The sequence below is a fragment of the Vespa crabro genome, chromosome 8 (assembly GCF_910589235.1).
Source record: "Vespa crabro chromosome 8, iyVesCrab1.2, whole genome shotgun sequence".
Lineage (NCBI taxonomy): Eukaryota > Metazoa > Arthropoda > Insecta > Hymenoptera > Vespidae > Vespa > Vespa crabro.
The window spans coordinates 6,824,232-6,836,731 of NC_060962.1; the positions used below are offsets into that span (position 1 = coordinate 6,824,232).

A 12,500-nucleotide genomic window follows, 5' to 3' on the forward strand; every position below is an offset into this window, starting at 1 on the left:
GAAAGAAAAAAAAGAAAAAGAAAAAAAAGGAAAAAGATAAAGAAAGTCAAAAAAAAGAAAGAAAGAAGAGAAAATTTATTTATAGACAGTATAATTTCGAATTAATATGTGGATGGTTTTAAAGGTATTAAAAGGACACGAAAATGAAAAAAAAAAAAAAAAAAGAAAAAAAGTGATGTACGAGGCTAAAGAAAGTTTTAACGAGATTCTCTTAGGTGAGATCGGATAAGGAATAAGTAGATTCGTAATCATATATATATATATATACATACATACATACAAACTAGTATTTACTAGACTACTATCTACTACTACTACTACTACTACTACTACTACTATTACTACTAATCATACTACTCAACACTTTGAATAATCCATAAGACGAATGGGCAGAACGGAAAGATTCTTACAGGTTCTATAGATTCGTGAGAAAGTAAGCTTTAGCCATTCTCGCATTTCCATTAATTTATCAAATTTAAGATGATTTACGAAAAACTCACCTGTGTCCTTTTCTCTCTCTCTCTCTCTCTCTCTCTCTCTCTCTCTTTCTCTCTTTCTCTCTCTCTCTCTCTATATATATATATATATATGTATATATATTATATAACATCGCTGTGTCCTCCTGTCAATATGAAAAATATTCTTCTATATTACTACCTACACCTCGCCCATTTTTTTTTCTTCTTTCATATCGAAGAGAGAAAATCACGGACAATGGACGAAGAAGATTCACGTGAAAAAAAAAAAAAAAAAAAAGAAGAAAAAAAAGAGAAAAGAACAGAGGAAGAGGACGAACCATATATTTTTTTTTACCCCATACATTTTACACTTTTTTCCAACCTTATATTCTTTTTTTATTTATTTATTTATTTATTTATTTATTTATTTATTTATTTATCTTTCTTTTTCTTCTATCAACTTGAAAAATAATACATCAATTTTATCGTTTACTCAAATATTAGTTAAATATTTGTAACATTCGTTAAGTATAACTTATACTTTATTAATACAAGGTTGAAAAAAAATAACTATGTTCACCTTGAACATATTTATAGTGATATGTGTTCTTTTTAAAGATATGGGTAAGTTTTGTTTACTGAAATCCGTACATTATTGAAGAGGATCGTAATATCGAAGTGATAATTTTTTTTTTTTTTTTTTTTTTTTTTTTTTTTTATTAGTGGACGCGTAAAGTACAACTGAAGATTAATTGATTTATTTTTATCTTTTCTTTTTTTTTTTTTTTTGTAATCATGTGTTTTTGATAACATTGATCGGTGGAGCTTGATGAAAAGTTGAAGAAAAGTCTTTCGAGTTTTCTATCTTTTTTATAATAAATTCTTAATTATATCTAATTTTAAATAAACAATAATAAAATTTACATAATTATAACAAAAATTTGTTTTAATGATTTTCATTATAATTATGCTCTTATTACGAAAGGAAAGAAAAAATTCGATTAAAAAAAATTATTAACAAAATCGATTTCATTATAATAATATTATTGAAATATTTAAATAAATAAAGGATAAATTGCGCTTTAAAACGGTGTTTCATTCAAGTCTCTACGATTTTTCGTTCGGAAGATATCGCTTTCGAAAGTTTTTCATTCATAATCACCTGATCGTAGTAGTAGTAGTAGTAGGAGTAGTAGGTCAGCGTAAATTCCTGGAATTTATGTAGGTCAGTGTGTCACTGAGCTAATTTGAATGAAATTATGTAAGTCAGTGGGCCAATGTAAATTTCTTTCCTTTACACGGGAATATCTCAATAACTAAAAGTCGTAGAGACTTGAAACAAATATCATTTTAAAGTGCATAATATTCTCTATTTTTTTTAACGTATCGTTAATAATTAATTAACAATTTGTTATAAACAATTTTTATAAATAAATTCTTACGAATGAAATTCATCTTGTTTTATCAACAAAAAAAATGCATTCACATCAGATTGCGACTGGTTTATATAAAATTATATAAATCGATAAATAATTAATAAACAAATGATTTATTTTTATCGATATAACAATTTTTTTTTTTACATTATTATTAGTCACCTTTTCCAGTTGCATGGGAATATCTTCGGAACTAAAAGTCGCATAGACTTGAAACAAATATCATTTTAAAGTGCATAATTTTCTCTATTTTTCTAACCTATCGTTAATAATTAATTAACAATTTGTTATAAACAATTTTTATAAACAAATTCTTACGAATGAAATTTATCATGCTTTGTTAAAAAAAAAAAAAAAAAAAAAAAAAAAGGCATTCACATCAGATTGCGAATGTTTTATATAAAATTATATAAATCGATAAATAATTAATAAACAAATTATTTTTTTATCGATGAAACAATTTCATTCTTAATAATCACGGTTTCCTATTGCATGGGAAAGTAATATTTATAGATACATTACATAATATTATAATAGTATTATAATATAATAGTAGTGCAATTTATTAATATTAATTTGTATAATTTATAAGTATAATAATATTAATATTACAAGTACAATTTATACATACACGTGTTTAAGTTATGCTAAAACGTTTACGTATTACAAAAAAATAAAACAATAATAAATAATATCAATAATAATAATAACAAAATATAATAATAATAAAAAATAAATAATAATATTAATAATTAAAAAGTAAAAAAAGGATTTAAAAAGTCATCGGATTCTCATCTTAATTGTTAAAATGTATAACATTTTTATTGAAACTCTTGTTAAAAAAAAAATATTAGGGAAATATTCGTGAGAGAGATTTGAAGCGATCGATAACGTGCGCGCTTGAGCTATATTTTCGTTTTTCTTTTTTTTTCTCTTCTCTCTCTCTCTCTCTCTCTCTCTCTCTCTCGCGTTCTTTCTTTTTCTCTCTCACTTTCGAGAGACTCTCTCGCGCGCGTTGGCTCGCGAAAACGTCCTCACAAAGGCGAGTCTCCGTTATAAACACAAATTCGAGCTTTTCTATTCGTCGTGCATACAGAAATATACGGGTTGGAGTTGAACTCGACTATAGTACTATTCCACCAAGTCAGTGGAATAAGTTACGTGTCACGAATACTCTCATTGTTGCTATACGAATCACCTTTCGTTTCGTTTCGTTTCGTTTCGTTTTTATATGTATTTTTATGTATATATGTATATACACATATATATATATATATATATATATATATATATAATATGTATATATACATAGACCATTGGAATACAAAATTTAGATCCTTAACGAGACTTTTACAAAACTTTAAATCTTTTTCTTTTCCTCTTTATATTTTTTTTCCGTTTTTTTTTTTATTTTTCTTATATTTTTTTTTTAGAAGTACGAAGGCAGAAAAAAGATATGTGAAAATTTTATGTATACACTTTCTGTTAAATTATTATCATTAACATCGTTGTTGTTATCATCATTATTATTATTATTGCTATTATTATTATTATTATTATTATTATTGTTATTGTTATTGTTATTGTTGTTGTTGTAGGAATTGTAGATCCGATTATTTATAATTTTTATGACATGTTAATGATATGTGATATTCAATTAATTTTCACTTGAATATTTCATAATGTTATTGTTTGTGAGAAGAGAAAAATTATTTTCTCTTTTTTCTTTCTTACCTTTTTTTTTTTTTTTTTTTTTTTTTTTAAACGAATATAATTGATGCGATGTTTAATAATATTACCTTATGCACCTAAATAAGATCGAGGAGAGATTATACATTTTTTATTTTCTTATTTCAAATTTGATAATTATAGCTCAAGTTAACATAACCATGTGGAAAAAATAAATTAACGTTGAGAAAAAAATTTCGCGTAAAAACGAAAGGGAGAGAGACAGAGAGAGAGACAGAGACAGAGAGAGAGAGAGAGAGAGAGAGAGAGAGAGAGAGAGAGAGAGGTTATATCGTTTAAGTATAGAATTTTCTCTTATCTTGATTATATAAACACCGTTTGGATAAAAATTTTCAGTAAAGTGGAATAGGAGGGACCGCATTGTTTTTATCTTTCCTTTTTTGTCTTTATCTTTTTTTTATCTTTTTTTTCCCGTTCTATATATATATATATATATATACACACATACACAAATATACATGTATATACATTTTTTCTTTTTTTTTCCTTCTTCTTTTTTCTTTTTTTTTTTCTCTTTTTTCACCTCTCATGCGGTCGGTTTATCGCAAGTACGAAACACTTCCTTGTTGATCGGCTCGTCTCAACGGGGTCATTTGGCGATAATGTAGGTGGTGGCATGGACCACCGACTGAGAAAAGCGTTCGAGGTTGGAGGATCGATCGTTCTCCAGAGATGATGGTAAAGGGAGTAGAAGAAAAAGAAGGAAGGAAAGACAGAGAGTGAAAGAGAGGGAGAGAGAGAGAGAGAGAGAGAGAGAGAGGGATGGAGAAAAAACTAAGGATGGTGAAGAGGAGAGGAGTGGTCGGTGAAGTAGAGAGGGAGGGAGAAAGGTAAAGGGAGAGGCAGGGGGTGAGGGGACAGTAAAGAACACGAGAGTGTGCCAAAAAGCCCACCCACGAAAAAAATGACGGGACACCAACACTCGAATCCGTTCCTCTTTAGAAAGAAGAGAATACGTATTAAAGTACGTACGCGTAAGGAATCGAGGTAACCTCTTTCCACGGGCTTTACCCTCTCTCTTTCGAGAGAGAGAGAGAGAGAGAGAGAGAGAGAGAGAGAGAGAGAGAGAGAGAGAGAGAGAGAGAGAGAGAGGAAGAGAGACAGGGAGAGAAAGAGAGAATAAGACTATCTCTCTTTAGTTTTCTCATTCTTTCTTTATTTCTTTCTTTCTCACTTTTTCTCTCTTTCTCTTTCTCCCTCTCTCTCTCCCTCTCTCTCTCTCTCTCTCTCTCTCTATCTATCTCACTCTTTCTACATTTCTTTTTTTCTTTCTTTCTTTTAAACTCGAAGAAGAAAATTCTAAATCGTTTCCGTTCCAATCTCCGCTGCTATTATTATCTCGAACGTTATCATCGGTATTTTTTTACTTTTTTTCGAACGAATTTTATATCCGACTTAATCGAATATCTCTTTTATAAATCGATTTGTTAAATGTCGTCTATGTAATACGGATATAGTCTCCTTCTTTTGATTTTTCCTTTTTCGTTTCTTTTCTTTTTTTTTTTTTTTTTTTTTTTTTTCTTTTCAATATTTTTTCCCACCTTCGAAAATCAAAAACTCGATTTCTTTATTGGAGTGAGAAAGAGAAAGGGGGCGAGAGAGAGAGAGAGAGAGAGAGAGAGAGAGAGAGAGAGAGAGAAAAAGAGAGAGAGAGAGGGAGGATTTACATAAGGGAGCGGATGGGGGTGGGGAGGTGAGGGACTAATTTCGTTGAAGGAGACGAAGAAATTTTATTTTACTTTTTTTTTTTTCCCCTCTTTTTCCGATAACATCCTTTTTATTCGACTTGACGACGTCGAATATATTCTTTCTTTCTCTTTCTTTCCAAAAAAAAAAAAAAAAAATAAAAAAAATAAAAAAAGAAGAAGAAAAATCATATCGTATCGTTCAATTTTTTACTTGAATAATGGGATTTAAATAGTCGAATAGGACAGATTGAAGATTATATTTCTCGCTCGTAATTGAACTTTTTCACAGTTTCAAGATCCATGTTGATTCATTGTCATGGAAAGTATGTTTTTATTTAGTTCAGTTCTCTTACTTTTTTTTTTTTCCTTGAACGATTTTACGCTCGATTGTATCTTTTACAAATCGATCGTATAAATTGTATCGAAGAAGGACAAATATATGTACTTCTTTTATTCGCAGAATAAAATTTCCTTTTTTTCTTTTTTGTCCTTTTTCGTTTTTTTTTTTTTCTTTTCTTTTTCTTTCTTCTTCCTTTTTTTTTCGCTTCTTTTATTTTAAAGAGGTGAAGGGTATAAAATTTGTTCTATATACCGGAAGAAAATTTATCATCTTGCTTTTTTTCCTTTTTCAATCGACTAGATTAATTATTTTTTTTTCTTTTTTTTTTTTCTTTTTTTCTTTTTTTTATTCGACCCATCGAATATCCCTTTACAAATCGATTTACCAGTAGGTGTAGTTTGATAAGGCAGGATGAATTGAAGATTATGGAAATTAGTTCAGAATTTAACTTAGAGTCGCCTTTATGAATTGCTTTTTTTTTTTGGATCATTAAACTTCATCAAGGAAAATGTTTTTTCTTCTTTGTTTTATACTTTTCTTATTCTCTCTTTCTCTTTCTCATTCAATTTTATATTCGAATATCTCCTTTATAAATTGATCGAAATAATGATTAAATTCTATCGAAATAATAATGGATAGGACGTATTTATTATTTATTTATTTATTTATTTCTTTTTTTTTTTTCATTCAAAATCATTACTTAATTCTACGAAGAATAACTTTATCGAAGAAACTTCGTGTTTCGTGTTTTTTCTTTTCTTTCTTTCTTCTTTTTTCCCTTCCCTTTCTTGTTTCTTTTTTTTTTTTTTTTTACCTTCAACCCAATCTTATTCACGACTTCGTACGAGGAACAAATCTCTTTACAAATCTATTTTTAAATTGTACAGATATAATGATAGATAATTTTTCAATAAGTATCGTTAACTTGAATGAAAAATTCATCATAGAAAGAATTTCTATTCGATAGGGTTAAATCATGAAAGTTTATCAAGAAAAATTCATTTCAATTTTATCGATCATTTTTAATATTCAACTTCGAATGGAACAATTCTTTTTACAGATACATAAGTAAATTTAATGAAATTTCATTTTGTCATTTTTCTACTTATCCATTTTTTTTTCTTTCCTTCTTATTTTTCTTTTATCGATCGATTTTAAAAATGTTCAATATATTAAATATATAACATTAGAAATTTGATTCTTCGATTTCTATTAAATTAATTTCTCTTTCAATATTCAACATGGCAACATAGAAAATTTCTATTCGATAGAAAATTGAGAAGGAGTTAGATCGTGAAACTTTATCTAGGAAAATGTTGTCACGTTGAAATTTCTCACGGTTCCCGAGCATTGCTTTTAATTAGAAACTTAATTTAAACAGAATATATAATATACATTCTCGCGTATCTAGTTATCTGTACACGTACATATATGTATACACTAATACATACATACATATTATATGTATATAGACACTACATACGTACACTTTCTTAAATTGGATATACGCATTATAAGCTCTTGGAACTTTTAAAAGGTTTCCACGTATCACGTTGAGCTTTTATCGTTTTTCCTCGGGTAAAAAAGTTAAGTAATATTATTTTTCAATTTGAATTCGATTTTCTCTCTCTCTCTCTCTCTCTCTCTATATATATATATATATATATATATATATATATATATATATCTTTCTCTTCTAATTGAATCGAACATTCGAATATCTTTTTATTATTATTATTATTATTATTATTATTATTATTATTATTATTATTATTATTTTCATGGTCGTTATTTGATTTTGTTTATTTAATTTTCTATGAAAAAATTCATAACATAGAATTCATTGATATATATAAAAATAAAAATAAAAAAAAAAAAAAAAAAAAAAAAAAAGAAAATCGATCGATTTGGATATCGTTCGGCGATTGATATAAAAATTTGTCAAATAAAAAAAAAAAAAGAATAAATAAATAAACAAAAAGAAAAAAAAAAGAGGAAAAGGAAAAAAGAAAATATTGAAATGGTATTCGTGTCCGATCGGTCAACAAGGAGAAACGATAAAAGCGTCGCGAATAAGTCTTCCCTCGAGATTTCCTTGAGCTTGGGGGTAAAGCTTGTTAAAAGCTCAAACTAGAAGGATACCTTTCAAACGGTTTTAAAGAATCTCTCGATTCGAGTTTGTGTATCTCTCTCTCTCTCTCTCTCTCTCTCTCTCTCTCTCTTTCTCTCGTGTTTTTCTATCTATAAACGAAATATTAAATATCTATCATTGACGGAGTTCGATAGTTTCATTAATTTGTATTAATTTTATATAATAAAAGATAAAATAAAATAAAATAAATAAATAAATCAATCAATCAAAGAAAAACTTTACTTTTTTAGTTTATCTTAGTTCAATGATAATAATAATAATAATAATAATAATAATAATAATAATAATAATAATAATAATAATAATAATAATAATAAAAAGATAAATAAAATAAATAAAGTAAATAAATAAATAAATAAATACGAAGTGAGACTGACGCGAGTGGGTCGAAGTTAAGCAAAGTAAATCTCGTTAAAATGACTGAGTACGTACTTATCTGAAAATCCAATAGGAAAGTTGCAAGAAAAACAAAACAAATTATATAAGATAGAGAAAGAGATAGATAGATAGATAAAGATAGAGAGAGAGAGAGAGAGAGAGAGAGAGAGAGAGAGAGAGAGAGAGAGAAAGAGAGAGAGAGAGAGAGACAACTGGATTTTGTGTAAGCATGACATCGAAGACCAAACGTGCGGTGGCTACATTCGTGACGTATCGTCGGCCTTGAATTCCAAACAGATCGACTACTGCACACTCACATACACACACACACACACACATACACACATAGACACCATGCACACGTTCGAAACGTTACTATTGTTGTTCAAGGCCATCTTACAGCTACTATATGTATCTATAGATATTGTATAACTCTTGTGTTTGATGTTTTCACGAATGAACGCTATTCACGATTGATGATCCTTTTAATATACCTTGATTATTTCTATATCGATTTTGATTTAATACCAGACAAAAAATTCATTCAAAATATATAAAATTTTTATCAATTTCGACAAAAAATATAAAGAAAAAAAAAAACTATATATATATATATATATATACTACGTAAAATAAATAATGCATCTGTGCGTGCATATGTGCGTTTGCTAAAAATGAATACGTAGTTCGATTTAAAAAAAAAAGGAAAAAGAAATAAACAAATAAAAAATATAAAGACAATGAAAATAAAGTAGAAAAGAAAAGAAAAAAAAGGAAAAAAAGAAATGGTTTGTCAAAGTTTCATGAATAGTCGGATATTTTTTTTTCTTTTTTTTTTTTTTACTTTTCTTTTTTTTTTTTTCAAAATATCTCGCAAACTTAATCATTCTTCGACATTGTGCTCTACGTTTCTTTTATTTTATTTATTTATTTATTTATTTTTTTTCTTTTTTTTTTTTTTTTTCAATTCAGAACGAGCACTGGAGGAATGAATTCGTGGATGAATTCGAAAATAAAAATAGGAAAAAGTAAAAGGGAAAAGAAGTAAACTTGAGACAATATTTTTCTTCCTCTCTTTCCCCCCTACAAGTTTTCTCCCTCCCTATCGTCAAACTAGCGCCCCCCTTGAAATGATTTTTTTTCTTTTTATTCTTCCATAAAACGAAAAATAACGGAGATATTTGAGATGATAACATTTATTATTGAGACACATCCTGTATTATACCTGTATGTATGTATGTATGTATGTTACGTAGGGTATATATATATATATATATATATATATATATGTGTATACAAAATGTTGAAGAATGGGAAGTAGGGGTGAGGGTGGGGGATGGAATAATCGTATCGAATTATTCTTTTCTGCGGAATACGCAATGCGCAGATGAACATTATTACGAGGGTTGCTTCTTCTTTAAAAGTCAGCTTTTTAGCGGGAAAAGTTAGAGCATCGATCGGATGGATGAACTACTTTTATTCGCTTTGACACGACCTTATAACATTATTAGAATTATTATTATTATTATTATTATTATTTTTTTTTTTTCTTTTTTTTACGAAATCGTCAATTGGAGATACGATGTTAGTAAAAAAAACTTTGGAAATAAATTTTCCCATTTTTCCTTTTTCCTTTTTTTATTTATTTATTCACTCGTTTGTTAACTGTTTGTTTGTTTATTTATTTATTTATTTATTTATTCTTTTTTTTCTCTGATTTTTGTCTCTTTTCTTTTCTCCTCGTTTTCTTTTCCGTTTCTTTTTCTTCCCGTTTGGAGAAATATCGAGGAAATTCATTTCGATGATACTTTTACGTCGAAAGTTTCGAGAAAAATATGAAAGTTAGTTTCCTTCACCAGCATTTCCTTCCTATTCCTACAAATTCGTAATACCGAGTTATTTCCATCTAGTTATAAAACTGTATCGCATATTAACTTTCATCGTGTAGAAAAAATTTTGCTCGTACATACATACATATATACATACATGCATACATATACATATACATATACATATACATATACATATACATATATATATATATATACATACAGAGTTTATTAATCGATCTATTGGATCTACCTGCTTATATACATTTAATCGTATAGCTTATTAGCGCCAAATATTGAAACGAAGGATGATAATTTTTTTTTTTTTTTTTTTTTTTTTTTTTTTTTTTTTTTTTTTAATGACATGATAGTAATTTTTTTTCTCTCTTTTTTTTTTTACTCATTTATTTATTTATTTATTTATATATTTATTAATTTTTTTTTCCTTGTTTGTTGCAGAAGGAGAGGATTTGTTTGATCAGGAAGAAGGGAGATTTACATTTTTATTTGGATTTTGTTAGATCGAAGAGAGAAGAGATCTCTCGTTTGAGATTAATACGACGAGGATCGTAATAAGAAGAAAATAATAATAATAATAATAGTAATAAAAAGAAGAAGAAGAAGAAGAAGAAGAGGAGGGAGAAGAAGATAAGAAGAAAAAGAAGAAGTAGAAGAAAAAAGAAAGAAAGAAAAGAGAAAAGAGTGAGAGAGAGAGAGAGAGAGAAAGAGAGAGGGAGAAAGGAAGAAAGAAAAAGAGTTAGAGATAGAGAGTGTACGGCGTGTGTTTACGGAATATATTTAGACAGTAGTAGTCGAGTAGGATAAGTTAGATCAGAACGATGTGATCGTTTGAAGGGGCCAGAGGCTTCTCCAGCCGGCTTCCTCACTGGCGAGGGATGTCCTCCTCCGCGGGCACGAGTTGCACGGACGCCGAGGAGGACGCCGAGGATGTGGAGAACGAGGTCGTTGGAACGAGGCCCGCTTCGTTTGCCCGTTATCCGTGGTCATCGCCGTCGTCATCATCACCGACACCATCGTCGTTTACGACGAGAAGAAGAAGAGGAAGAGCATCAGCAACGCAGTCATCGTCATCATCGTCGTCGTCGTTCTTATCATCCGTTTCATCGTCACCGTCGTTCACGTTCCCGTTCACGTTCCCGTTCACGTCCTCGTTTTCGTCATCGTCATCATCATCATCCTCGTCATCACCATCGTCGCCATCAACTTCTACGGCCAGCATTAACGATAGCTCGGCCAATCACTTGGAAGGACTGCGGTTAGATGGGTCAGTGCTCATCATTGGCACATATCCATCAAAAGGACAACCGGCGGAGGACTCTATCAGCGAGTTCTCGTTGCGAGCATTGCCTAGGATTATCTTATAAGATAGAACTTGATTGTTGGCTCGCCTATTTATACTTCTATTATTATTACTACTACTATTACGATTATTATAATTACTACTACTACTACTACTACTACTACTGCTACTATTACTACTGCTGCTGCTACTGCTGCTACTACTACTACTATTACTACTACTACTACTACTGCTGCTGCTGCTGCTGCTGCTGCTGTTGCTATTACTACTACTACTACTATTTCATCATTACCTTCTATCGTTATTCCCATTATATTCTCTATCCATCAAAATCCTCTTTGCTTATCCAATCGATCATTGTCCTCGTCATTGACGAGACTACTTCCTCCTTCTTAGTCGTCTTGGGCCAGAAAAGTGGGCCGAAGGTCATCGTACTTTTATCGATCGATCCCAACCTTATCCTCCATTGTTCTTCTTCTTCTTTTTCTTCTTCATTTTCTTCTTCTTCTTCTTCTTCTTCTTCTTCTTCTTCCTACTCTTCCTCCTTCTTCTTCTTTTCATCCTTATCTTTTATCTTGAATCTTTCTATTCCTTTTTCCTCGTTAAAAAGAAAGGGACTACTACCAGACAGCCAATCGTATTTGATTTTCGCTAATACTGCGATGTCGCGGGGAAGGGAGACGATCTTCAGGTGACGAAAGAAGCGCCACGTTCTCCTCTTTTTCTTCTTCTTTTTCTTATTCCTTATCCTCCATCACCTCCTATTCCTTATCCTTATCCTTTTCGATCCCCTATTCTTCCACTATATCCTATTCCTTTATATCCTTATTCCAAACGTCAATCGTCAATTCCGTGGATATAAAATTACGTGGGATCTCTCTCAATGGTGTTTCGGCCAGCGGCGATGATGACGATGATAATGATGACGTTGATTATGATGATGATGATGACGATGAAGATGACGATGATGATGATGATGTTGTTGGTGATAATGGTGATGATTGTAATTATAATTATGGTGGTGATTATGATGTTGATGTTGTTGATGATGATGATAATGATGATGATGATGGTGATAATGATGATGATGATGATGATGATGATGATAATGATAATGATAATGATGATGATGATGATGATGATGATGAT

General features: G+C 29.6%; 2 protein-coding genes across 8 annotated transcripts in view; both read left to right on the top strand.

Annotated features, from left to right (window-relative positions):
* Positions 1-12,401, top strand: part of LOC124426356 (cell wall integrity and stress response component 1-like) — a 24,054-nt gene extending 11,653 nt beyond the window's left edge. Inside the window, exon 2 of the mRNA XM_046967958.1 lies at positions 10,490-12,401. Within this exon, the coding sequence (XP_046823914.1) occupies positions 10,927-11,415 (489 nt within the window). The 5' untranslated portion in view covers positions 10,490-10,926 and the 3' untranslated portion in view covers positions 11,416-12,401. The remainder of the gene's footprint in view (positions 1-10,489) is intronic.
* A 1-nt stretch (position 12,402) lies between these two features.
* Positions 12,403-12,500, top strand: part of LOC124426353 (potassium voltage-gated channel protein eag) — an 84,421-nt gene continuing 84,323 nt past the window's right edge. For all 7 annotated transcript variants that reach the window (XM_046967948.1, XM_046967952.1, XM_046967950.1 and 4 more), the window contains exon 1: positions 12,403-12,500. This exon is cut by the window's right edge and continues 475 nt beyond it. The gene's annotated coding sequence lies outside the window, so the exon portion shown is untranslated.